Source organism: Mustela putorius, unplaced genomic scaffold (genome assembly GCF_011764305.1).
Source record: "Mustela putorius furo isolate JIRA1106 unplaced genomic scaffold, ASM1176430v1.1 tig00000873_pilon_pilon_pilon, whole genome shotgun sequence".
Classification (NCBI taxonomy): Eukaryota; Metazoa; Chordata; class Mammalia; order Carnivora; family Mustelidae; genus Mustela; species Mustela putorius.
Window position 1 is genome coordinate 5,262,767 of NW_025421504.1, and position 23,851 is coordinate 5,286,617.

At 52.8% G+C, this 23,851-nt stretch overlaps 2 protein-coding genes and 1 long non-coding RNA gene across 5 annotated transcripts; 2 read left to right on the forward strand and 1 right to left on the reverse strand.

The window, feature by feature from the left end:
* Positions 1-388: 388 nt before the first annotated feature.
* MRPL38 (mitochondrial ribosomal protein L38) lies at positions 389-6,632 on the forward strand. Its single transcript, XM_004748879.3, has 9 exons — positions 389-533; positions 641-820; positions 3,200-3,334; positions 3,416-3,624; positions 4,135-4,207; positions 4,338-4,383; positions 5,539-5,697; positions 5,938-6,074; positions 6,274-6,632. Exons 1-9 carry the CDS (start codon positions 467-469, stop codon positions 6,408-6,410), a joined length of 1,143 nt encoding a protein of 380 aa, XP_004748936.1. The 5' UTR covers positions 389-466; the 3' UTR covers positions 6,411-6,632.
* Positions 6,633-7,731: 1,099 nt separating this feature from the next.
* On the reverse strand, positions 7,732-8,622 carry LOC123393531. Its single transcript, XR_006608350.1, has 2 exons — positions 8,481-8,622; positions 7,732-8,118 (listed from the first exon to the last, which is right to left on the reverse strand). It is a non-coding gene; the product is annotated as an uncharacterized LOC123393531 (long non-coding RNA).
* On the forward strand, positions 8,118-12,901 carry TRIM65 (tripartite motif containing 65). Of its 3 annotated transcripts, none has more exons than XM_004748880.3 (6): positions 8,118-8,856; positions 10,116-10,211; positions 10,448-10,681; positions 10,765-10,939; positions 11,041-11,106; positions 11,583-12,901. In XM_004748880.3, the coding sequence occupies exons 1-6, from the start codon at positions 8,449-8,451 to the stop codon at positions 12,155-12,157; spliced, it is 1,554 nt and encodes a 517-aa protein (XP_004748937.1). In that variant the 5' UTR covers positions 8,118-8,448; the 3' UTR covers positions 12,158-12,901. The 3 variants fall into 3 exon arrangements, with proteins under 3 accessions (XP_004748937.1, XP_012909868.1, XP_044941821.1); XM_013054414.2 differs by having other exon boundaries at positions 11,041-11,182; positions 11,583-11,914; XM_045085886.1 differs by lacking the exon at positions 10,116-10,211.
* Positions 12,902-23,851: the final 10,950 nt, after the last annotated feature.

A 23,851-nucleotide genomic window follows, 5' to 3' on the forward strand; every position in this document is an offset into this window, starting at 1 on the left:
GGGTGGGGGGTAGGGGCCCTCCTTCCACTTCAAGAGCCATCCGTGCTCGTTATTTGCTTCCACTGATGCATGTGGAAATCCGTGCTCAACTTTCAAACAGTTCAGTTCCAAGCGAGCCCGTCCTTGGAGCGTCCTAGGACACAAGACGCCGGGGTTCGAGGACCGGCGCGCCGCTTGCCTCGGTGCTGGGAGGCTCTCGGTGCCCTCTGCAGAGGGGCAGGCTGCAGCGCACGCCTCCTCACTGCCCGAAGCTCCGCCCCGCCGGCCACCGGGCACTTCCGGAGCTCGACGCCGTGGGAAATATCTCGACCCTTTCGGGAAGGAGGAATCGGAGCCCCGGCGGGGGCGGGGCTCGTAGGGCGCCAGCCCGGGGGCGGGGCCGGGCGGGGCGCTCAGGCGCTGCTCCGGCCACCTCTGCGGGGTCCTAGGCGGCGGCGGCGGCGGCGGCGGGCCGTCTTGGGGAAAGATGGCGGCGCCCTGGTGGCGAGCCGCGCTGTTTGGAAGTCAGAGGTGGCGGGGCTTCAGCACCTCGGGTGAGGGGTCTGAGGTGGGGGGGCTCGTGGAGGTCCCCGTGTACCCCGAGCCCCGGGGCTCGAGCCAGCGTCCGCGCCTAGCCTCACGTCCCGCTGTCTGCCCGCAGCCGCCCTGAGCCGCCGGACCGCCCCTCTAGGGCCGATGCCCAACGAGGACATCGACGTGAGCAACCTGGAGCGGCTGGAGAAATACCGCAGCTTCGACCGCTACCGGCGCCGGGCGGAGCAGGAGGCGAGGAACCCGCACTGGTGGCGGACCTACCGGGAGTACTTCGGGGAGGAGTCAGGTGCGGGGCGACCGGAGCAGGCGCTGTGAGCGCCGGCCTCGCGTCTCGGGGGGCTGGGGAGCCGCCGGCGTCCTCCCCGAGCACCGGCGGAGGGGGTCTGTCAGCGCCCACGTGCGCACCTTGGGCGGTTTAGTCCCAGCAGGATTTTTCACACTTTTGGGTTCCTTTATTTGGAAGATCCCCTTACCCCGCTGTTAAGAGTTCAACCTTATTATACTCCTAAAATCCTTCCCAGATTTCTTCCCCGCCCCAAATTCCGTGTTAGAACGTTCTTCTGTGGTCCTAAAATACTGTGTGTAGCCCTGGCCACACTCTATCCTGACTTTCTTTTCACTGGTCCTCTCCCCATATTGGGATCCCTGAAGACAGGGATCTTGCCTGACGTGACCACTGTTTGGTCCTTGTGCCCGCATAGTGCTGGGCACATCGGTGTGCAGTTCTTTCCTGAATGAAATTGAAAGCTCTGGGCAAAATGACTCGGGGATCCTGCCCTTGAGCAACGTACTTCCTGAGTACATCCCTTTGGAAGGCATTTAGGGAGGCAGTTTTATGATGGTCGAGGATGCACGGATAGAATCCACAGAGCCTGATTTAAACCCAGATCAGCTTCGTAGGAGTCGATGCTGGCAGGCCAGGTCCAGGGACCTAGAGAAGGATCCCTGATGCACGACCGATGAGAATCAAATTCCAGGCAGCAGAAGGTGCAAGCAGAGTTTCTGGAAGGTATAGAAAGAGTGCAGGTACAGACAGTGTCCGGGAGATTCAGAAAGGAGAGGAGGGAGTCTCTTCTTTGCTTGGGGCCTGGGGGTTTTTATTGAGGATGGCGGTCTGGTGCATATGTCCTCTCAGGCATCCAGGAACCAGTTAGAACGAAGATAAGGGCCCAGGAGTTATTCCTTGGAGTCCGGGAATCTTGGCATTGAGACGTGTAGAGCTGGTTGTCTGGAACACGCATGCTGTGGCTTCATGCGGTCATTCTTACCTGCTTCTTCCTTAGATGTTAGCTATTCTAAAGACATCATTAATTCCTCATTCCTTACAAAAGACGTCCATAAAGTGGGGGTGTGGGTCCTAGCAAAAAGAGAAGCAGGAAGGGGTGAGTGGCTGGCTCAGTTGGTAGAACACATACCTCTTGATTTCGGGGTTGTGAGTTCAAGCCCCATGTTGGCATAGAGTCTACTTTAAAAAAAAGAAAAAAGAAAAAGCAGAAAAAGGAGCAAAAAGCGTATTTTTGTGGAGTCCTTCATTTTCCCTATCTCAGAGTGACTTGCCTGAGCTTCAGTTTCCTCGGTGTAAAATAAAATAACCGTCACAAATTTGTCATATTAAAGGTCGCAGTTGGGGCGCCTGGGTGGCTTAGTCGTTAGAGTCTGCCTTTGGCTCAGGTCACAATCCCGGAGTCCTGGGATCGAGCCCCGCATGGGGCTCCCTGCTTGGAGGAAGCCTGCTCCTCCCTCTCCCACTCCCCCTGCTTGTGTTTGCTCTCTCTCTCTCTTTCTGTAAATAAATAAAACCTTTAAAAAAAAAAACTGTCCATTGGATTTTTTTTAGACAAATCCATCTTTAATCAGGGTTCAGTGCATCTTATTGTTGCTGTCTAATGTAAACAGAAAAAGTATTGGATCGAAAGTCATCTTGGGCCTTTGTACTCAATGTGTGTTCTGAGACTAGCAGCACAGAAAAGCACAGACTTTACCTAGGAGCTTGTTAGGAATGCAAAGTCAGGCCCTACACTGACCCGTTGATTGAGAATCTGAATTTTAACAAATTTCCCAAGTGACTTGTATGGTGAGTCCGTTAAAGTATGAGAAATGCTTCTTTAAGTCTTTTTTTTTTTTAAGATTTTATTTCTTTATTTGACAGAGAGAGAAATCATAAGTAGGCAGAGAGGCAGACCAAGAGAGGGGGGAAGCAGGCTCCCTGCTGAGCAGAGAGCCCAATGCGGGGCTCGATCCCAGGACCCTGAGATCATGACCTGAGCCGAAGGCAGAGGCTTGAGCCACCCAGGCGCGCCTGCTGCTTTTAAGTCTTTATACCTTCAGCTAATTCTGCCAGGGACTCAGATGGATGCCCGTGGCCAGGTGTAAACAGGCTTAAAGGTCATCCCCACCATAATTGAGATGATCATCTACCTGTATAACCCATGACCTAGACAGTGTGACCTGGTTTAGGGATCAGAAAATGCAGTCTCAAGTCTAATCCAGTTGGCTTAGCAGGTGGACCCTACTCGGGTCTGTGAAACCGACTGCACGGTATGATTTAGTCTTGTGAATAAAGGGTAGCTTACCAGCAGAACTTGGGCCAGTGAGAGGACTAGGTAGGACTGGAAGCTTCACGGAGACTTGATCCCACTTTCTCCATCATATCTTCCCTCCCCAGATCCCAAAGACAAGATTGACATTGGGCTGCCCCCACCCAAGGTCTGCCGGACCCAACAGCTGCTGGAGCGGAAACAGGTCCTCCGAGAGCTGCGAGCGAACTCAGAGGAGGAGCGAGCCGCCCGCCTCCGCACAGGTTAGCCCTCCCAGGGAGGGGCCCCACGGTGTCAGTGTCACTGCCCCCACCGGGCATCCTAACCAGCATCATCCCTTATAGCACGCATCCCGCTGGACGCTGTGCGGGCCGAGTGGGAGAAGACCTGTGGCCCCTACCACAAGCAGCGTCTGGCTGAGTACTGTGGCCTCTATCGAGACCTGTTCCACGGTGCCACCTTTGTGCCCCGAGTCCCCCTGCATGTGGCCTATGCCGTGGGTGAGGACGACTTGATGCCTGTGTACCTCGGCAATGAGGTCACGCCCACGGAGGTAACTGCTCGCTCGTCCCCTTTCCCACACTGTGTGTGCAGACACGTCTCACCACGGGACCCCAGACAGCTCCTTTTTGAAAGCACTTCCAGAGGTGGTTTTACGGTGGTTAAGGGTATAAGCATGGTACCTGTGTAGGCCGGTTTGGGGTTCTGTTCTCCGTCTCCCCCTTTTGGTTTCCTGGTAAACAGCAGCACGGTGATTACGAAGGAAGGAATATAAGATGAAAAGAAGCGCCATCTTGACGTGCTCCTGCCGTTAGCCCCTGCGCATTGATGTGCCGACCACCCTGTGGTTCAGAGGGAGTGCTGGCCAGGCAACTGTGCGGGTTCCTTCTACGCGCTTCTCGTTGCTGACCTGCCCCCTCAAAGGACCGTCAGGGGCGTTTGGTTCAGGGTGGGCTCTACCTTCTCCAAAGCTCCCTCAGATTCCTGCCCTCCAGAAGGTCAGTTTACAGCAGCTGGTCTGTCCCTGGTGGGGGTGACACTGTCCCTGTTTTCTCCCCATCAGGCTGCCCAGGCCCCAGAGGTGACCTATGAGGCAGACAAGGGCTCCATGTGGACATTGCTGCTCACCAACTTGGGTAGGCGTCTGGGGCTCGCCAGGCCGCTGCCTCCCTCACCTCCCAGGAGCCAGGGCTCTGGGGAGCTGGGGGCGGGGCCAGGGCCAAGGGCCGCAGGGCCCCACAGTGAGTGGGGTCTCTTTGTGTGCAGACGGACACCTGCTGGAGCCAGATGCTGAATACGTCCACTGGCTGGTGTGAGTACCTGGGTGGGGGGAAGGGGTCAGAGACGTGTGAGGAGGCACTGGCGTGCTGGAAAGAGCTGCACCTGAACGTCAGTCTGGGCTTCACCGGGGATTGGCGGTGGGATTTTCGATTAAACCTCCACCCCGTCCCCGCCACCCCCGAGGTGGCAGCCCACACTGCTGCTTCTGGATGCTGGCAAGAGCCCTGTAATCCACTGGCTGAAGACAGGTCCAGAAGAAAAAGCAGGCAGGGGCGCTTGGGTGGCTCAGTGGGTTAAGCCGCTGCCTTCGGCTCAGGTCATGATCTCAGGGTCCTGGGATCGAGTCCCACATCGGGCTCTCTGCTCAGCAGGGAGCCTGCTTCCCTCCCTCTCTCTCTCTGCCTGCCTCTCCATCTACCTGTGATTTCTCTCTGTCAAATCAATAAATAAAAACTTTAAAAAAAAAAAAAGAAAAGAAAAAGCAGGCAGTAGGCCTTGGCTGTTCTCACAGGCCTCTTGTCTCCCTGAACTCCTTTCCCCCTCTGGAAATCTAGGGCGATGCCACCCCATGCCTTAGCCACCCCGAGGGGCTCTGTGACAGTATAGGCGAGAGGCCTCTGGCAGTTGTGGCCGCCCAAGCTGAGTTTCTTCTTATTTTTCAGTGGCCTTTGGCTCTGGCACCAGGGTGGAGGTCAGGTGGCTGACCCCAGCTTTGGGACTTCTGGGTGATTGGGGCGTGACTGGGAGGCTGGTTTCTCTCATTTTTAGTCACTGCAGTTACCGGTCTGAGCAGAGGGACCCTCTGGGGAGTTCTGTGTGGGGCAGGTCAGTGGCCATCATGGTGTCGTGATGGGCAGATGCTCCCTCACAAACCCCGGAGCCTTCAGGAAACAGAGATGCAGCCCAGAGCTGGTGTGGCTCTCCAGCCGGCCCCACTGGCTCGCTGCGGCCTCGTAAATGATCTGCTAGACCTCACTCTCTCCCTGACCGTCTCTAGGAATCCGTCCCCAGCCTCTGAGCCCCTCCTGTTTCCTTCACAAGTTTGGAATCTATCCAGGGGGTCCCAGAGCTGGGCTTCCTACTTGACTGTCGGATGAAGATCATTTAGGGTTTGTTCTCCCAGGAAGTGAAATCAGTATCTAGGGAATTATCCATGATAATTCATGGATACTTTTCCTCTCTCCAGAACCAATATCCCAGGCAACAGCATGGCTGAAGGACAGGAGACTTGTCCATACCTGCCCCCCTTCCCTGCCCGCGGCTCCGGCTTCCACCGCTTCGCCTTCCTGCTCTTCAAGCAGGATAAGCCAATTGACTTCTCTGGGGACACCCGGCCCTCACCCTGGTAATCTCCCCCTTCCCACCCCCCAAACACATTCTATCCCCTCTCGGGCCACCTTCCCAAGAAATGGTCTGTCCTGCTCGGTTCTCTGTCTCTTAACTTGGGCTTGAGGTGGGCAGCAGGTGGGTAGTCGTGCTAGGCAGATCCTAAGGGGCTTCTCAGGATTCCCTGTGGGGCTGCAGGAGGGGTGTGGGGCTCTGAGGCCCCATTCCCTGCTCTTAAATGCTCCCCATCTTCTTACAGCTACCAGCTTGCCCAGCGGACCTTCCATACCTTTGATTTCTACAAGAAGCACCAGGAAGCCATGACACCAGCTGGCCTGGCCTTTTTCCAGTGCCGCTGGGATGATTCGGTCACCCACATCTTCCACCAGCTTCTGGGTAAGGCCAGAGTGGGCTGGGGGGGGGGGGCAGGGGCAGCTGGCCTGAGCTCACAGGCCTCTCCTGACCTGCCAGGGGGAAGTGCCACTGGCAGGCACGCCCCTTCTTGGGTGGGCGGGCTGGGCAGTCGCAGGCTAACAGACGAGGGAGAGGGGCTCAGTCCAGCGTCAGTCCACACCCGTACCCCCTCTTCCTACAGACATGCGGGAGCCTGTGTTTGAGTTCGTGCGGCCACCCCCTTACCACCCCAAGCAGAAGCGCTTCCCCCACCGGCAGCCCCTGCGCTACCTGGACCGGTACAGGGACAGTCACGAACCCACCTACGGCATCTACTAAGTGGCCAGAGTGCCACCCACCTCAGAAAGCAGACCAGGCCTCGGGATCCGCCAGCAGGGACAATAAAGACACAGCTCCACTGGGCGGGGCTGTGGGCTTCTAGGCCCTGCCTGAGGCAGCCCCTTTGTGGCTCTCCCAGCAGGGCCAGGGTTTGGGAATGAAAAGAACTGTTGGGAGTGGTGGCAGGGGTAGGACATGTGAATAAAGAGGATTTTTGCTGTAGCTAGTCTGGATCTGTGTTCTGGGAGCGCTCCAACCCCACGATGGCTCTGTAATCCTCCGTGGATGGAAAGAGAACTGGCTCCTACCTCAAGAGGTGAGCCCCTCAACTCTGCCTCTGAAGAGTGTCGGGCCCTGAGATCAGGGGGCTGGAGATGGGTCCAGAAGAAAGGCAGTGGGGCTTGGCTGCTCCCACAGAGCTCTTGAAAGAGCTTTGCCAGCCCTGAGCTTTGGCTCCTGGCTGGATATTCACAGCATGGCTAGTGGCAGGCTCCCGGGGGCAGGCTGGGGTGCTCTGAGCAGCAGGTGTGAGACCTCTGGGCACACCTAGAAGCCCCTGTACCCTTCTGTGTGGTTAGTGTGTTTTTTCTCCTCTCTCTAAGTAGCCAGTCAAGAGGAGACCTACCTTCCCCATATTACAACACAGAAGCTGGAGTGCTGCATTGCACGAGAGGGAACCCTGCCTCAAAATTAGGCCAGGTTGGTTAGCAAAAAAAGGAATTAATCCTCCTTCAACTCCCTGTGGCCCAGCACACTGCCCCAGGGCAGGTGGGTTAGACCCAGAACCCCTCTCCTCTGCTAATCCTCTATAAAGAGTGAGGCTCCAGGGGCGTCTGGGCGGCTCAGGTAATAATCTTGGGGTCCTGGAATCAAGCCCTGCATTGGGCTCCCTGTTGAGCAGGAGTTCTGCTTCTCCCTCTCCCTCTGGTACACCCCCACCCCTCGTGTGCTCGCTCTCTGCTCTCTTTCCTTCAAATAAACTCTTTAAATTAAAAAAAGAGGGGCGCCTGGGTGGCTCAGTGGGTTAAAGCCTCTGCCTTCCCCGCAGGTCATGATCCCAGGGTCCTGGGATCAAACCCCCGCGACGGCCTCTCTGCTCAGCAGGGAGCCTGCTTCCGCCTCTCTCTCTGCCTGCCTCTCTGCCTACTTGTGATCTCTGTCTGTCAAGTAAATAAATAAAATCTTTAAATAAATAAATAAAAGCTCCCAGAAGAACTCCCCACCTGCGAACAATGAACTCCCCAGCAGGGGGCCCACACGGAGAGTGGATTCCAAGAGCAATTGAACTGTGGGGGGGGTGAAGAAAAACACTCGATTGGTCTCTGAGTCGGTGACCAGAAATTTCCACCTCACTGTTTACTTTAAAAGCACCAAAGTTTGTCGCAGCTTAGAGAAAGGAGACACCCCAATCTGGCAGATGGCTGAAACAGCACAAAGAATAGGGCCGCGGAGCACTTTCCGGCAGGAGAGCCCGCCAAGGAGCCCAGTCCGTGCCCAGCGCTCTCACGGACCCGGCGACCTCGTGCGGTCTCCTTTCATCGCCGAAACGGCCGGAAGTAGCTGCTGTGGTCCAGGTTTCCAGATGGGCCCAGAGGTGTTGCGTGGGGGACTTCAGCCAGGAAGAGGCTCCGAAGCCCAACGGGGTTCCCAAAGTTTCTGGTCCCTGGAAGCGGGGGCCGCTCCCCTACACAGGAGCTGCTTAGAGGGTCTGGGGGAAAGGGTGGAGCTCCCAGGGTGGGACCACCGACAGGCGGACCGCAACTCCCACCCCGGGGCGGCGTGAGGCAGCAAGGGTGGCTCGGAGCCCGGACGAACGGAAGAAAGTGGGAGCCGCGAGGGCCCAGGTCGGTGGTAGGAGCCGATCCCGCTCCAGCTAGACGCGCCCTCGCTTCCCCCGCAGGCTCGGGAGGACCCGCGTCCTGCGCGGGGCCCCGCTGGGCCCGCCCCTCGCCGCCCCGCCCACCCGACCCGGGAGGCCCCGCCCCTAGCCCCGCCCACTTTCGGCCCCCGCCTGCAGAGCTTCGCTGCGGCCTTCGCCATGGCCGCGCCGCGACTGGAGGACGTGCTGACCTGCTCCATCTGCCTGGGGCTCTACGTGGAGCCGGTGACGCTGTCCTGCGGCCACAACTTCTGCGGGGCCTGCATCGGGGACTGGGGACGCGGCTGCGACAAGGCGTGCCCCGAGTGCCGGAAGCCCTTCCCCGACGGCGCCGAGCTGCGCCGCAATGTGGCGCTCAGCGCAGTGCTCGAAGCGATGCGCGCGGGGCCTGGCCCGGACTCGGCCTCCGCCTCTGGCTCCGCCCTGGGCGCGCGCTGTCCCCGGCACGGGCGGCCGCTCGACCTCTTCTGCCGCACCGAGGCTCGTTGCATATGCAGCGCGTGCACCGTGAACGAGTGTCTCCTCCACGAGCGGGCCCTACTGGACGATGAGCGTCGGGAGCGCGAGGTGACACCGGGGTCCCCTGCCCTGTCTCTCGGCGCCCGGGCTGGGGCGGGCAGCTTCAGCAGGAGGCGGCTTTGGGATGTTCGTGTGTGTTCCCGAATAATAGGGGAAAACAGGTGCTTGGAATAGAGATTTCGGAGTTGGTGACAGGCCCAGGGTTACGACCCCAGCACGGAGGGGCTGAAATGGAGTGAAGGAAAGAGCTCTGCAGGCGACTATGTTAGCGCGCTGGAGGGCGCCCCTGTGGCTTCAGAAGTCACAGAGAATGACGGTGAGATGTTACCGCTGAGGCTCTGGCCATGCAAGTGGGCAGCGCAGGCCAGCAGGTGACAGCGACAGGGAGGGAGGGAGTGGCAGATGGTACAAGCAAATGGCAGGTGCAGGCTGAAGGGGCATGTGCACGCCCAAGGTGTGAGAGGACAGACGTGCATCCCTGGGGGACAGTCGGGTGGAACTAGGAGAGTGCCCCTCCCCACTTCCTGCCTGTGGCACATTGTAGAGTGGGGGAGGCCATGGGCCTGGGCAGAGACAATGGGTCTGGCAAGATCTGACAGCTTCGGCCAGTTTAACAACTTCTCTGTCCTGTTTTCTCATCTGTGAAGTGGGGATCTTGACTCATAAAGGAAGTGTGGCCTGGAGAAGCAGAAGCAAAAGACTCTTGACCAGGGGCTGGGAATGCTGCTTTGTCCTGCTCCCATAAGAGCACAACATTCTGACCCTCCAGAGCACCAGAGGAGTCACAAACAGGGGTGAACTCTTCCCCGTGCCCAGAGCTGGGGCTGAGGTCTGGCTGGCCAGGCATTTGGAAGAACCCGCCCTGTGCGTGTGCCACACTGCCCGCTGGTCATAGCTTCGGTGCTTGGACCTGTCCCCCCTTCCCTGCACGGCTACGGAAGCCGGAAGTGTGGCTCCCTCTATTTAGTGACGGGGGTAGTGCGGGATGTTTACAGCCCAGAGACCTTGGGTGCTCTCTCCAGGTTGCTCAGCCTGCAAGAGAACTGGAGGCCAGGTTTAAAGCCCCAGGTCTCTGCTCTGCCTGTGTACCTCCCCGCTGCGGGTTGGGAATGGGCTCTGTCTGGGTCTCCCGGGGACTCTGACCCCGTTCACGCCTGTCTCAGACCAGGGCCGGTCCACTGGTCAGCCTTGCCTGGGGCAGCACGAGGAGGGGTTTCCCCATATCCCCTCCTGTTTCTTGATTGAGGGGAGGACTTCACAGCTATCCCCAGTCCCCTCTTGTCACTTATTCCCTGGTGGGCACCCAGGCGCAGCTGAGAGCCACGCTGGAGGTCAGCCAGCAGCAGGTGACCCAGGCGGAGAGGCAGCTGGAGGAGCTGCAGCAGCAAAGCAGCCAGATCCAGGTACCGGGCCCACCTGCTCTACCCCACTGCGTGCTCAAGCTGTGTCCTGTGGGCAGCCCCCAGGCCCTCCCAGGACACTGGGTCGTAGGTGTGAGCTGCCTTGAAAATGCCTCTGGGCGGCAGGCAGGTCGGGGGGAAAGGTTCCAGGGGCCCTGGCTCCCCACATCCCCACCCCTCAGCCCGGAGGGCAGCCTTGGCCTGGGCCGCCCTAGGCCACCACTCCTTCGCCCACACAGAGCTCAGCCTGCACCCTGGCCTCCATGATCTCGGGCAAGTTCAGCCGCCTGCTGCAGGCCCTGGAGATGCGACGGGCCTTGGCACTGAAGGACATCAAGGTGGCCGAGACCCAGGCACTAGCACAGGCCCAGGAAGCAGAACAGCGACTGCGGGGCCACCGGGAGGCCCTGGTTTGTTATGACCGCAGGGTCCGGGACCTCCTGCAGCAGCTGGATGACCGCACCTTCCTCCAGGTAGCAGGCCTCAGGGCAGGTTGGGGAGACCAGCGTCCCTGCCCCCAGCGCACAGGCTCACTGCAACTGTCCCTGGGGCTCAGGAATCGCAGCTCTTGGCCCCCCCAGCGCCTCTTGGGCCTCTGACTCCTCTGAAGTGGGACGCAGATAAGCAGCTGGCCGGCCTGAAGGAGTCACTGAGCCAGCTGTGTGGCCTCCTCCTGGAGGAGGGGGACCGCCCCAGGGCACCTGCTGAGGCTGCTGATTCAGGCCCTGTGGGTAAGGCTGACCCCACGGCGGGTGGGCTGGGGGGCGGGTCAGAACTCTGCCCACCAGGACTCCCCCGGCCATTGCTGCCCTAACACTTCTTTGCTTCCTAGAGGGCCCAGGTCCCCTGGCACCAGTCCCAAGCCCAGTTTGTCCACTGAGGAGGAAACTCTGGCAGAGTAAGGAGACCGGCATGTGTGTGCATAGACGTGTGTGCATTGTGCGTTCATGTGTACACTGTGCATGTCTGGGAAGGTGCGTGTATACCTGGGGGGGGGGGCACATGCCATGACTGCCCTGCCCAGGATGTCTGCCCCATGCCCTTCCCCCTCTGTGCACCTGTCCTAGGAGGACAGGCTCTTACACGTGGACCCAACAGAGCATGTAAGCAGATTCTGGCCCCGCAAACCTGGGCTTGGTTATGATTCTCCCACCAGTTACCGAGTTAGGTTACCTTGGGGAGGCTCATTTTTTTTCATCTTTGAAACGAGGTGGCTGCCTGCTGTGGGGACATCGCCCCTGGCTGCACGCCTGACAGCCGTGTGGCTTTGCCCTGGCAGAGCTCCAGTTGCCATCTCTGCCTCTGGGGACAGGACGGTGAAGGCTCACAGGCGCCTGCCCGCTCACCTTCCACCCGTCCGTCTGTCCCTGACAGATTACCGCAATCTGACCTTCGACCCGGACAGCGCCAATCGCCACCTCTACGTATCTCGGCAGGACCAGCAGGTAAAGCACCGTCACAAGCCCCGGGACCTGGCTGGGCCAAGCAGCTTCGAGCTCTGGCAGGTGCGGTGCACCCAGAGCTTCCAGGACGGGCGACACTACTGGGAGGTGCGCACATCTAACCACTCGGTGACTCTGGGCGTCGCCTACCCAGACCTGACGCGGCGCAAGCAGGGGCCCCACACGGACAACATCGGGCGCGGGCCAAGCTCCTGGGGGCTCTGTGTTCAGGAGGACAGGGCGCAGGCCTGGCACAACGGGGAGGCCCAGCTCCTCCCAGAGGTGTCGGGGCGGCTCCTGGGCATGGACTTGGACCTGGCTTCTGGCTGCCTCACCTTCTACAGCCTGGAGCCCAGGGCCCAGCCCCTGCATACCTTCCATGCCATCTTCACCCAGCCCCTCTACCCTGTCTTCTGGCTCCTGGAGGGTAGGACTTTGACCCTGTGCCATCAGCCCGAGGCCAGGCTCCCTTCGGAGCTCCAGGAAGAGGCCTCGGAGCCCAGCTGAGGAAGGAACGGGATGGAGCTCTGGGCCAGGAACGGGCCACCATACCTTTGTGCCCAAAAGCTGCCCAGCCCCTAGCTTGGGGACCTGAGGCCACAGCGATAATGGGACGAGCTTTGGACCAGAAGATCAACTCAGAACTAGGCGGCGCCACTTGGGAAGAGAGGTTGGGAGGGCGCCCCCAACCGGAGGTCACTCTCCAGCATCATTGAAGGACACGGGGACAAGAAAGGGACTAAAACGGGAGGACGCTGCCCAAGCAGAGCCCACTTCTCCACGCTGCCGCGGCGGTCTGAGGCTGGCGCAGCGCCCGTGGGCTCCTGGTCCTGCAGCAGAGCATGCGCAGTCAGGCCTCCCCGCAGAGTGTGGTGCACGGACACACTCCGCGGCCCGCTGGCCTCCCGTGAAGGTGACGTAGATCAAAGGAGTGCGGCGGTGGGCGGGAGGTCGTGGGTGGCCACAAAGCATGGACAATTCCTGCAGCAAACCTAAAGAAAATGATTTTTTACTTCTTTCCTCTTTTATTTTTGTTTTTGTTAACATTTTGGTAGATCTTCGTTGCCTCTGTACATCCTTGTGATTGCATTTTAAAAACACTGTGTTTTTTGCATTTTTGTAATTTAGCATACCCATTTTTCATGGTATTAATATTTTCCCCTGAATGATTACCATATAAACAATCTTTCTAATGAATATCAGAACTTATTTCCCTAATACAGGTACCCTCCACTCTCCAAAAGTTCAAATTCTGCCGCTTGGCTTTCCTAAAAGACCTGCATTAGCATGGTTCCGAATTTCTTTTTTTTAAAGATTTTATTTATTTATTTGACAGAGAGAAATCACAAGTAGATGGAGAGGCAGGCAGAGAGGGGGGGGGGGGGGAAGCAGGCTCCCTGCCGAGCAGAGAGCCCGATGCGGGACTCGATCCCAGGACCCTGAGATCATGACCTGAGCCGAAGGCAGCGGCTTAACCCACTGAGCCACCCAGGCGCCCCAGCATGGTTCCGGATTTCTTTTGGTTAGTGCGGACAGGTACCTTTGGAGGTCTTGTGTAACGCAAGGTGGCAGAGGGGCAAACTTGGGCAAGCCAAGGATACTCTCTACTGTGTGCCCTGTCTGCCTGTGAAAGCTCTCCTAAGGACACTCTACTTTTGGATTGCTCAGGGGACCCCATATCAGACATGTTGGCATTGTTTTTATTTGGGGCTGTAAAAATTCCACCACAATGTGTATTTCTGAGCAGGAAGCTTTGCCCCTGTCCGTGGCTATGTAGGTAGGCTGAGTTCAGTGGAGTCACTCAACAGAAGCATAAGGGGCACCTGGGTGTCTTGGTTTCTGCTCGGGTCCTGATGTCAGGGTCTCCGTAAGACCCTTTCGCTCCCTCCCTCTACCCCTCCCCCCTTAAATAAATAAAATCTTCAAAAATAATAATAATGATGAGCACCTGAAGATTCTGTTTTGTATACATGTGGTCAAAATGAAGCAACCTTGGGGCGCCTGGGTGGCTCAGTGGTTAAGCCGCTGCCTTCGGCTCGGGTCATGATCTCAGGGTCCTGGGATCGAGTCCCGCATCGGGCTCTCTGCTCAGCGGGGAGCCTGCTTCCTCCTCTCTCTCTCTCTCTGCCTGCCTCTCTGCCTACTTGTGATTTCTCTCTGTCAAATAAATAAATAAAATCTTTAAAAAAAAAAAAAAAAAAAAAAAAAAAAAATGAAGCAACCTTGAGGCAGGCAGACCCTCCCCGCCCCCACTCCGATCAGCCGTCTTAGCTGGGCACAGCCTTGGCCCCTGCCCCCATCACCCAGGGTGTGGGAACTAAGTACAGTGTTGTGTATAGCGCTGGGCTGGCACTGGCTTTGTTTTTGTTTTTCCTACTTTGTTTTTGTTTTGTTTTTCCTACTTCGAGTAGAAAAGTTTTTGTTTTTCCTACTCCAACGATGCTTTCCTGATGATACCAGGACGTACGTTTGTTAGTGTTTCTGGAAGTGGGCGCTGTGACCTAGAGCAGCTGTAATTCTGTTACTCAGAACACTTCATTTCTTGATCTGGGTGGTGGTTACAAGGATGCTGGCTTTACAACTGTTGGTGCTATACGTGCATTTTTACATACTCGTGAATAATTATTTTGCAAGAATTTTTTTAAAGGATAACACATGCAATCCCGTGGCCCCAGCTGTGGCCCCCAGCTGCACGCCCCATCCTGCAGGTGCCTCCCCAGCCTGTGGCTCTGTTCAAGAGCGGGGCCAGGCCTCTGGTCAGTACAGCCCGGGCAACAAGCTTCGAGGAGGACTCCGAAGTTGGGGACTCCCCAGACATGGGGAGGGGGCTCTCGCAGTGCACATCCTGACTGAGTGACAGTAGACAGTCACCTTGCTGCACAGCTTGGCCAACAGTTGCTGAGAGACCCAGCAGGGAGGGAAGCAGGATTGGGCTGGCCCAGTGGCCAGCATTGGTGGCTCTCACCATGTACAGATTCTGACCATCACCACCCCCAACCCACCCCCCAGCCCAAAGCCCCAGCACGCATGTGCGACAGGCTGCTCCCATGCTCCGAAAGAGGGAGAGAAAGGAAGAGAGCCCCCTCTGCTTCTGTGGTGGGAAGGGTTTGGGGTCTTCATTCTATGATACTGTGTTTCATCAGGTCGTCAGTCCTTTCCATATTGTTCTGTAGGAATGTTCCTTATTGTGACTGTTGACCTTATTTATGAGATGAGATGCCGCTGGCCCTTTTGTAGACTGTGCTTTTCAAGTAGGCATGGGGCAGGCATTTGCAAATTATTGGAAAGCTGCTTCAAATGAAATGCCCTCAATCCACCCAGTTCTGACAGAAGTCTGTCTCCTCTCCAGGAAAAACACATTGGGAGGGGAAAAAAGAGCATGGATTTGGGGGTGTAACATTTGTGGGGGGGATTTGATTAGCCTGTGGGTGTTTCCAAAATCTCTGCCCCTCTAGTATTGGGGCTTCTTTGAGGCCGAATCAGGAGGATGGGCACACAGGCACACCGAGACAGGGCAAGGGGACAGGAGAGATTTAAAAAGACGCCTCAGGTGCCAGGGGAGTTGAGGGAGTTGGGTTGGAGGTTGCTGTTCCCCAGGCAGGAAGGGATGGGAGGGAACAGCATGGCGAATGTAGGAGATGTGGCTTCTAGTAACATGGGACAGGAAGCTAGAATACTATGGAGCCAGGCTTCTGAGGACAAAGGATTTCCATTCTAGAATTCTATACCCAGCCAAACAGTGTCAGAGCTTGAACAAAGACCATTGCAGGCACTTTCACATCCATTCTCAGGAAGCCCCCAGAAGATGTGCTTTTCCAAAGGAAAGAAGTAAAGTCAATGAAGGGGAAGGAAGACCTGAGACCCAAGCAATAGGGAACTCAACACAGAAGAGAAGTGGTAAAGAACTGAAGTCTCCAGAAACTTGAGCATGAACATCCACCAGGATTTTCAAGGCTAACGAGCATGTGCTTTGCAGATGAGGCACTAAATGCAAAAAGTAATAGCTAAGATGTTGAAGCTGGCAGTCATGGGAGCAAGCATCTGGAGCAGCTGGGACACAGAACGGCCAGCTTTTGTTACAAGGCTCAAAATTATTTACTTTTTGGAGAAAGAACAACAAATAAAACCTAACTCCAGCAGGAGGAGAGAATAAAGATTAGAGCAGAAATCAATGAAATAGAAACCAAAAGAACAGTAGAACAAATTGATGAAACTAGGAGTCAGTTCTTGGAAAAAAATAATAAGATCGATGACCCCCTGGCCAGACTTATCAAAAAGAAAAAAGACCCAAATAAATAAAATCATGAATGAAAGAGGAGAAATCACAACCAACACTGAAGAAAGACAATTATAAGAACATGTTATGAGCAACTCTAGGCCAGCAAATTAGGCAATCCGGAAGAAATGGATGCATTCCTAGAAACTGAGCTACCCAAACTGAAACAGGAAGAAATAGAAAACCTGAACAGACCCATAATCAGCCAGGAAACGGAAGCAGTTATCAAAATCTCCCAACAAACAAGAGACAGACAGCTTCCCAGGGGAATTCTACCCAACATTTATTTTTTTTTTTTAAAGATTTTATTTATTTATCAGAGAGAAAGGGGGGCAGAGAGCAAGCACAGGCAGACAGAATGGCAGGCAGAGGCAGAGGGAGAAGCAGGCTCCCCGCCGAGCAAGAAGCCCCATGTGGGACTCGATCCCAGGACGCCGGGATCATGACCTGAGCCGAAGGCAGCTGCTTAACCAACTGAGCCACCCAGGCGTCCCATCTACCCAACATTTAAAGAAGAAGTAACACCTTTTCTTCCGAAGTTGTTCAAAAAAAAAAAAAGAAATGGAAGGAAAACTTCCAGACTCCTTCTATGAGGACAGCATTATCTTGATCCCAGAACCAGAAAAAAACAGACCTCAATCCAAACCCCACCAGAAAGTATTACAAACCAATATTCTTGATGAACACGGATACAAAAATTCTCACCAAGAAACTAGCCAGTACGGGGCGCCTGGGTGGCTCAGTGGGTTAAAGCCTCTACCTTCGCCTCAGGTCATGATCTCAGGGTCCTGGGATCGAGCCCCGCATCGGGCTCTCTGCTCAGCAGGGAGCCTGCTTCCTCCTCTCTCTCTCTCTCTGCCTGCCTCTCTGCCTGCTTGTGATCTCTGTCAAATAAATAAATAAAATCTTTTTAAAAAGAAAGAAAGAAAGAAAGAAACTAGCCAGTAGGATCCAACAGTATATTAAAAAGAGTATTCACCACAACCAAGAGGGATTTATTCCTGGGCTGCAAGGGTGGTTCAACATCCACAAATCAATCATTGTGATACACGACGTTAATAAATGAAAGGACAAGATCTGTATGATCCTCTCAAGAGATGCAGGGGAAAAAAATCTGACAAAGTACAGGATACTTTCCTGATTAAAACTCTTCACAGTGTAGGGATAGAGAGAACATACCTCAATATCATAAAAGCCATATACAAAAGCCCACAGCGAAATTTTCAGTGAGAAAAAAAACAGAGCTTTTCCCCTAAGGGCAGGAACAGGACAGGGGTGTCCGCTCTCACCACTGTTGTCCAACATTGTACTAGAAGACCTAGCCTTAGCAATCAGTTAACAAAAAGGAATAAAAGACACCCAAATCAGCAAAGAAGTCAAACTCTCTCTGCAGATGACATGATACTCTATGTGAAAAACCCAAAAGACTCCACCCCAAAATTGCTAGAACTCATACAGGAATTCAGCAACATGGCAGGAGATAAAGTCAAGGCACAGAAATGCTATATTTCTATATACTAACCATGAGACAGAAGAAAGAAATTAAGGAGTCGATCCCATTTACAATTGCACCAAAAACCATAAGATACCTTTCCCTAAGAGGGAAAAGATACGTACTCCGAAAGCTATTGAGCACTCATGAGAGAAACTGAGGAAGACACAAAAAAAATGGAAAAATGTTCCATGTTCATGGATTGGAAGAACAAATATTGTTAAAATATTTTAACATATTTTAAGCATATTAAGCACATTAAAATATTTTAACATATTTTAAGCATAAAATGTTTATGCTTCCCAGAGCAATCTACACATTACTATCAAAATATGACCAATATTTTTCACAGAGCTGGAACAAATAATCCTAAAATTTGTATGAAACCAGAAAAGACACTGAATAGCCACAGGAATGTAGAAAAAGAAAACCAAATCTGATGGTATCACAATTCCAGACTTCAAGGTCTATGACAAAGCTGTAATCATCAAGGCAGCCTGGTACTGGCCCAAAAGCAGACACATAGATCAGGGGAACAGAATAGAGAATCCAGAAATGGACCCTCGATTCTATGGTCAACTAATCTTCGACAAAGCAGGGAAGAATGTCCAATGGAAAAAGACAGTTTCTTCAACAAATGGTGTTGGAAAATTGAACAGCCACATGCAGAAGAATGAAACTGGACCATTTTCTTATACCATACACAAAAATAGACTCAAAACGGTTGAAAGACCTAAATGTGAGACAGGAATCTATCAAAAAATCCTAGAGGAGAACACAGGCAGCAACCTCTGTGATCTCAGCTGTAGCAACTTCTTGCTGGACAAGTCTCCAAAGGTCAGGGAAACAAAGGCAAAATGAACCATTGGGATTTCAAGATAAAAAGCTTTTGGGGCGGGGCCCTGGGTGGCTCAGTAGGTTAAGCCTCTGCCTTCGACTCAGGTCGTGATCTCAGGGTCCTGGGATTGAGCCCCACATTGGGCTCTCTGCTTAGCAGGGAGCTTGCTTCTGTCTGACCCCGCCTGCCTCTATACCTCCTTGTGATCTCTGTCTGTCAAATAAATAAATAAAACCTTTAAAAAAAAAAAAAAAAAGCTCTTGGGGCACCTGGGTGGCTCAGTCATTAAGCGTCTGCCTTCGACTCAGGTCATGATCCCAGGGTCCTGGGATCAAGCCCCTCGTCAGAGAGTCTCCTTCCCTCTCTCTCTGCCTGCCTCTCTGCCTACTTGTGATCCCTGTCAGTCAAATAAATAAATAAAATCTTAAAAAAAAAAAAAAAAGCTTTTGCACAACAAAGGAAACAGTCAACAAAACCAAAAGACAGCTGACAGAATGGGACAAGATATTTGCTAATGTCTTATTAGATAAAGGGCTAATATCCGAAATCTATAAAGAACTTATCAAACTCGACACCCAAAGAACAGATAATGCAATCAAGAAATGGGTAGAAGACATGAACAGATAATTCTCCAAAGAAGACATACAAATGGCCAACAGACAAGTGAAAAAATACTCAACATCGCTTGACATCAGGGAAATACAAATCAAATCACAATGAGATCCCATCTAACACCAGTAAGAATGGCCAAAAGTAGTAAAGTATTAACAAGTCGGGAAACGACAGATATTGGTGAGGATGCTTTTACACTGTTGGTAGAAATGCAAACTGGTGCAGCCATTCTGGAAAACAGCATGGAGGTTCCTCAAAGAGTTGAAAATAGAGCTACCCTACAACCCAGCAATTGCACTACTGAGTATTTACTCTAAAGATACAAACATAGTGATCCAAAGGGGCACATGCACCCGAATGTTTATAGCAGGAATGTCTACAATAGCTGAACTATGGAAAGAGCGCAGATGTCCATCAACAGGTGAATGGCTAAAGAAGATGGGGTATATAGATACAATGGAATATTCCTCAACCACCAAAAAAATGAAAAATCTTGCCACTTCCAATGACATGGATGGAACCAGAGGGTATTATGCTAAGCAAAATAATTCAATCAGAAAAACAATATGATTTCACTCATGTGGAATTTAAGAAACAAAACAGGAGCATAGGGGAAGGGAGGGAAACAGAACAAGAGGAAATCAGAGAGGGAGACAAAACATAAGAGACCTTAATCATAAGAAACAAACTGAGGGTTGCTGCTGGGGGCATGGGGTGACGGGCGATGAGCACTAAGCACTAAGGACGGCCCGTGATGTAGTGAGCACGGGGTGTTACATACAGCTGATGAATCACTGAACTCTACCTCTGAAACTAATAATACACTCACTGTATGTTAATTAATTGAATTTAAATTTTAAAAAGTTTAATTACTTTTAAAATTCTATTATTTTGAAATGGATACAGATCCAAACGGGGTGCCTGGCTGGCTCAGTTTGAAGAGCATGCGACTCTTAATCTTGGGGTCATGGGTTCAATCCCCACGTTGGGTGTAGAGATTACTGAAAATAAATAAATAAACAAACGTAAAAAGAAAAGTACATCAAAACCATTCAGTGTTACCTTGGGACATGGTCTGGGTCCCGTGTCAATTTCACAGATGCGATGCGAGCGAGGCTGGGGGGATGGCTGGCTCATTACTCCCATTTGCTGGGAGGCTTTTGCTTGTTTTTGCTTCAGTCTGACCGTTTTCTTTCCCTTTCAAGCAATACTGCAGCCCTGTAGACAGGTTCATATATGAGGTGTAGGATCATTGTCAGGTTTCACTTTCTGGGTTTGCATTCTGTCTCCTCTGGATGAGTTGTGTGACCTCTGGCAAGATACGTAAACTGTCGGAATTCCATTTCTCATCCTTCAAGACATAGTTCTTGCAAAGGCAGAGTGAGACGCAGGCGTGAGCGTGCTCCTGCAGACCTCAAAAATGCATTACCTTCTCCCCTTAGGAGCCAATTCATTCCAAAAAGAGAATGAATATGTTGGGCAATCTTAAAGCTACGATGATGGAGGGGCACCTGGGTGGCTTAGTGGGTTAAAACCTCCGCCTTCGGAGGTTTTAAATTTTTAAAATTTTTATTTAAAGTTTTTTTTTTTTCAAGATTTTATTTGACAGAGATCACAAGTTGGCAGAGAGGCAAGCAGAGAGAGAGGAGGAAGCAGGCTCCCTGCTAAGCAGAGAGCCCGATGCAAGGCTTGATCCCAGCGCCCTGAGATCATGACCTGAGCTGAAGGCAGAGGCTTTAACCCACTGAGCCACCCAGGTGTCCCTATGTAAAGATTTTAAATAAAATCTTGAAAGAAAAGAAAAAAAAAAAAAACATCACCACTGTCTTGACAAATCACAGCTCTATACTTTCCTAGGGACGCAGATCTTCCTGGGCAGGCTCTGGGCTGGGAAGCCGGAGGCCGGCTGGCACTTGTCCATGAACACGCCCCAGCCCAACTGGCACCCCTCACCCCTCCAGAGCCAGGCGGGTCTGTGGTCTCGGCGAGCCTGGGCAGCCTGCCTGCCAAGCCTTGGAGCTTGGTGGCACTATGCCTGAGCCTCCCAACTGATCCTGGGGCTTGGCAAACAGCAACAGTCATGAGCGAGTGGTGATCCCTGTGGAAACCAACGTATGGAACTCATTACCCGCCTTCCTGCCAAATTGGGCACACCCAGGCCGGTTTCCTCTGCTACTCCTCAGCTGGAGGAGCTTTTCCCGCTCTAGTTTCTGCATGCCCGCATCCTAGCAACCTGTGAAAGCCCAGATGCTCCTTCATCCACAGGGCCCTCCAGGATCCGCCCCCTCTTCCAGTGAGTCCCCCCGGATTGCACCCCTCATTTAGTATTTCATAGATCTTCGTTTTCTTCTCTCCTTCCAGGAAAGACGGAAGGAGGCTCTGCATAGCATCTTTCTAAATTAGAATTCTTTTTTTTTTTTTTAAGATTTTATTTATTTATTTGACAGAGATCACAAGTAGGCAGAGAGAGAGGAAGGGAAGCAGGCTCCCTGCGGAGCAGAAAGCCTGATGCGGGGCTCAATCCCAGGACCCTGGGACCATGACCCAAGCCAAAGGCAGAGGCTTTAACCCACTGAGCCACCCAGGCGCCCCTAAATTAGACATTCTTAAGCTGGGAGTTTTGGTGAGAAAATTCTCTGTATTTTCACTCTTCTCTAAACTGAAATTTGGCATTTCTGTTACAAACAGAGAGAACATACCACAGTGGAGTTAGCAGTTCTGTGACTTGTCACCAGGAGAAATTACAGAGAGTTTCACAGTATATTACGTGGTCACACAGAACCTGAAATATCACTTACGTTCATCACTATTTCAAAAATAAATGATATGGGGCGCCTGGGTGGCTCAGTGGGTTAAGCCTCTGCCTTCCGTTCAGGTCATGATCCCGGGGTCCTAGGATCGAGCCCTGCATTGGGTTCTCTGCTCAGCGGGAAGCCTGCTTCTCCCTCTCCCTCTGCCTGCCTCTCTGCCTACTTGTGATCTCTCTCTCTCTGTCAAGTAAATAAATAAAATCTTTAAAAATTAAAAAAAATAAATGATTAGGCCTCCATCAGATGTTAAAAGAAACACAGATATCACAAATTTATCTTCTTAATATTTTGTACCTGTATTTCAGTGTAATCAGTTTCCATGAAATCCTATGCATTTTGCTTTGTACATTTAAAAGCCTTACTTGGGGTTGCCTGGGTGTCTCAGTAGGTGAAGCGTCTGCCTCGGGCTCAGGCGACGATCCCAGGGTGCTGGGATGGAGTCCTGCCTCCGACTCCCTGCTCAGTGGGGGGCCTGCTTCTCCTTCTGCATCTGCTGCTTCCCCTGCTTGTGCTCTCTCTCTCTCTGATAAATAAATATTTTTTTTTAATAAATAAACAAGCAAATAAATAAATAAAAGCATTACTTCAGAAAGGGGTGCACCTAGCTTCAAGAAAGGCTCTGGCAGTGAGAAAAGTTCAGCCCCACTTCTGGATGGAATGGCCCTCCCCTGACCCTCTTATTTCTTCCTCTTTGGACTCTCATCAGCAGGAGGTCTGGCAGATAAGGAAGGGTTGTCTCCATTCTTCTATATTTTTTATTTTTATTTTTATATATATATATATATTTTTTTTAAGATTTTATTTATTTATTTGACAGAGAGAAATCACAAGTAGATGGAGAGGCAGGCAGAGAGAGAGAGGGAAGCAGGTTCCCTGCTGAGCAGAGAGCCCGATGCGGGACTTGATCCCAGGACCCTGAGATCATGACCTGAGCCGAAGACAGCGGCTTAACCCACTGAGCCACCCAGGCGCCCCTATTTTTATTTTTAAAAAAGATTTTATTTATTTAATTCAGGGAGAGCCATCACACAGTGGTGGGGAGGGGCAGAGGGAGAGGGAGAAGCAGACTTCCTGAACAGAGGGGAGCAGGAGGTGGGAAGCAATCCCAGGACCCAGAGCCAGCCATGCGCCCTGTGTGGTGTTTTGATCCTGATTAGACTGGGCTAAGGGCTTGGGGGAGGAAGACCGTCTTGTCAGCAGTACTTACTGTCAACGGGAACTAGCAATGTTGATGGTGACCTTGATCACCCTGCTGGGGTCATGCTTGCCAGGCTTCGCCACTGTGAAGTGACTCTTTTGCTCCCTTTGGAAGAAAATCACTATGCACAGTCTGCTTTAAAGGAGTGGGAAATCAGGCTCCAACTCAGAGTATCCACAACAATTATTTTGCAATCTTCTCAATGGGAAATTTGCTTATGCTTCTTCATTTGTTTACCCAGTCATTTATTTATATCAGTATGAACCCATGGATGTTTATTTTATACTTTGGGTTATAAGCTAATCTATTTTGTTGCCACTTTATTTAAAAAAAAAGGTTTTTTTTAGTATTTTATTTATTTATTTGAGAAAACACTCTCGAGAGAGCGAGCCAGCGCAGAGCGCTGGCAGGAGCAGAGAGGAGTGGCAGAGGAAGAAGCAGACTCCAGCCTAGCAGGAGGGGGCGGGGAGGGAGCCCGATGCGGGGATGTGGGGCTCGATCCCAGGACCCTGAGATCCTGACCTGAGCGGAAGGCAGATGATTCCCCGACTAAGCCACCCAGGCGTCCCGCCATTTTTATTTTTTTAAACATTAAGTGCATGTCTGCATGAGCCTTCAATGCCTCCATCTGGGGAACCCATACCCCCCAGACCCAGGTACACCGCAAGTGCCTGGGCCGTGAAGGGGAACTGAATTCCCTCACACGAGGGACTTGGAGGGTGACAGCAACTTCCCATTTCAGGGTTGGAAAAGCCCAAGTTCCCCACAAGGGGTAAATAGAGTCGCTAAGGGGCAAAAACACGCGCACATCAGCGGTTAATTTTCTCTGCAGTCAGCAGCAGCTCAGAAGCTTTGCTAACAAGTGCCTCGGGGAGGTCTGGAGCGCGAAGGGTCTGGAGTGGCCCGGTGGCAACGGGTGGGAACGCCCGGTCCCTCTGGAGTCCGGGGCCCGGCTGTGGGGGGAACTGAGGGTGA

What these genes read in the sequence shown, in the direction of transcription:
- MRPL38 (XM_004748879.3), top strand. Translation starts at nt 467, where the DNA reads ATGGCGGCGCCCTGGTGGCGAGCCGCGCTGTTTGGAAGTCAGAGGTGG. An exon ending in ATGAGGTCACGCCCACGGAG is followed by an intron (nt 3,625 to 4,134) that starts GTAACTGCTCGC and finishes TCTCCCCATCAG; the next exon opens with GCTGCCCAGGCCCCAGAGGT. An exon ending in ATTGCTGCTCACCAACTTGG is followed by an intron (nt 4,208 to 4,337) that starts GTAGGCGTCTGG and finishes CTTTGTGTGCAG; the next exon opens with ACGGACACCTGCTGGAGCCA.
- TRIM65 (XM_004748880.3), top strand. Translation starts at nt 8,449, where the DNA reads ATGGCCGCGCCGCGACTGGAGGACGTGCTGACCTGCTCCATCTGCCTG. An exon ending in ATGACCGCACCTTCCTCCAG is followed by an intron (nt 10,682 to 10,764) that starts GTAGCAGGCCTC and finishes CCTGGGGCTCAG; the next exon opens with GAATCGCAGCTCTTGGCCCC. An exon ending in TGCTGATTCAGGCCCTGTGG is followed by an intron (nt 10,940 to 11,040) that starts GTAAGGCTGACC and finishes TTTGCTTCCTAG; the next exon opens with AGGGCCCAGGTCCCCTGGCA.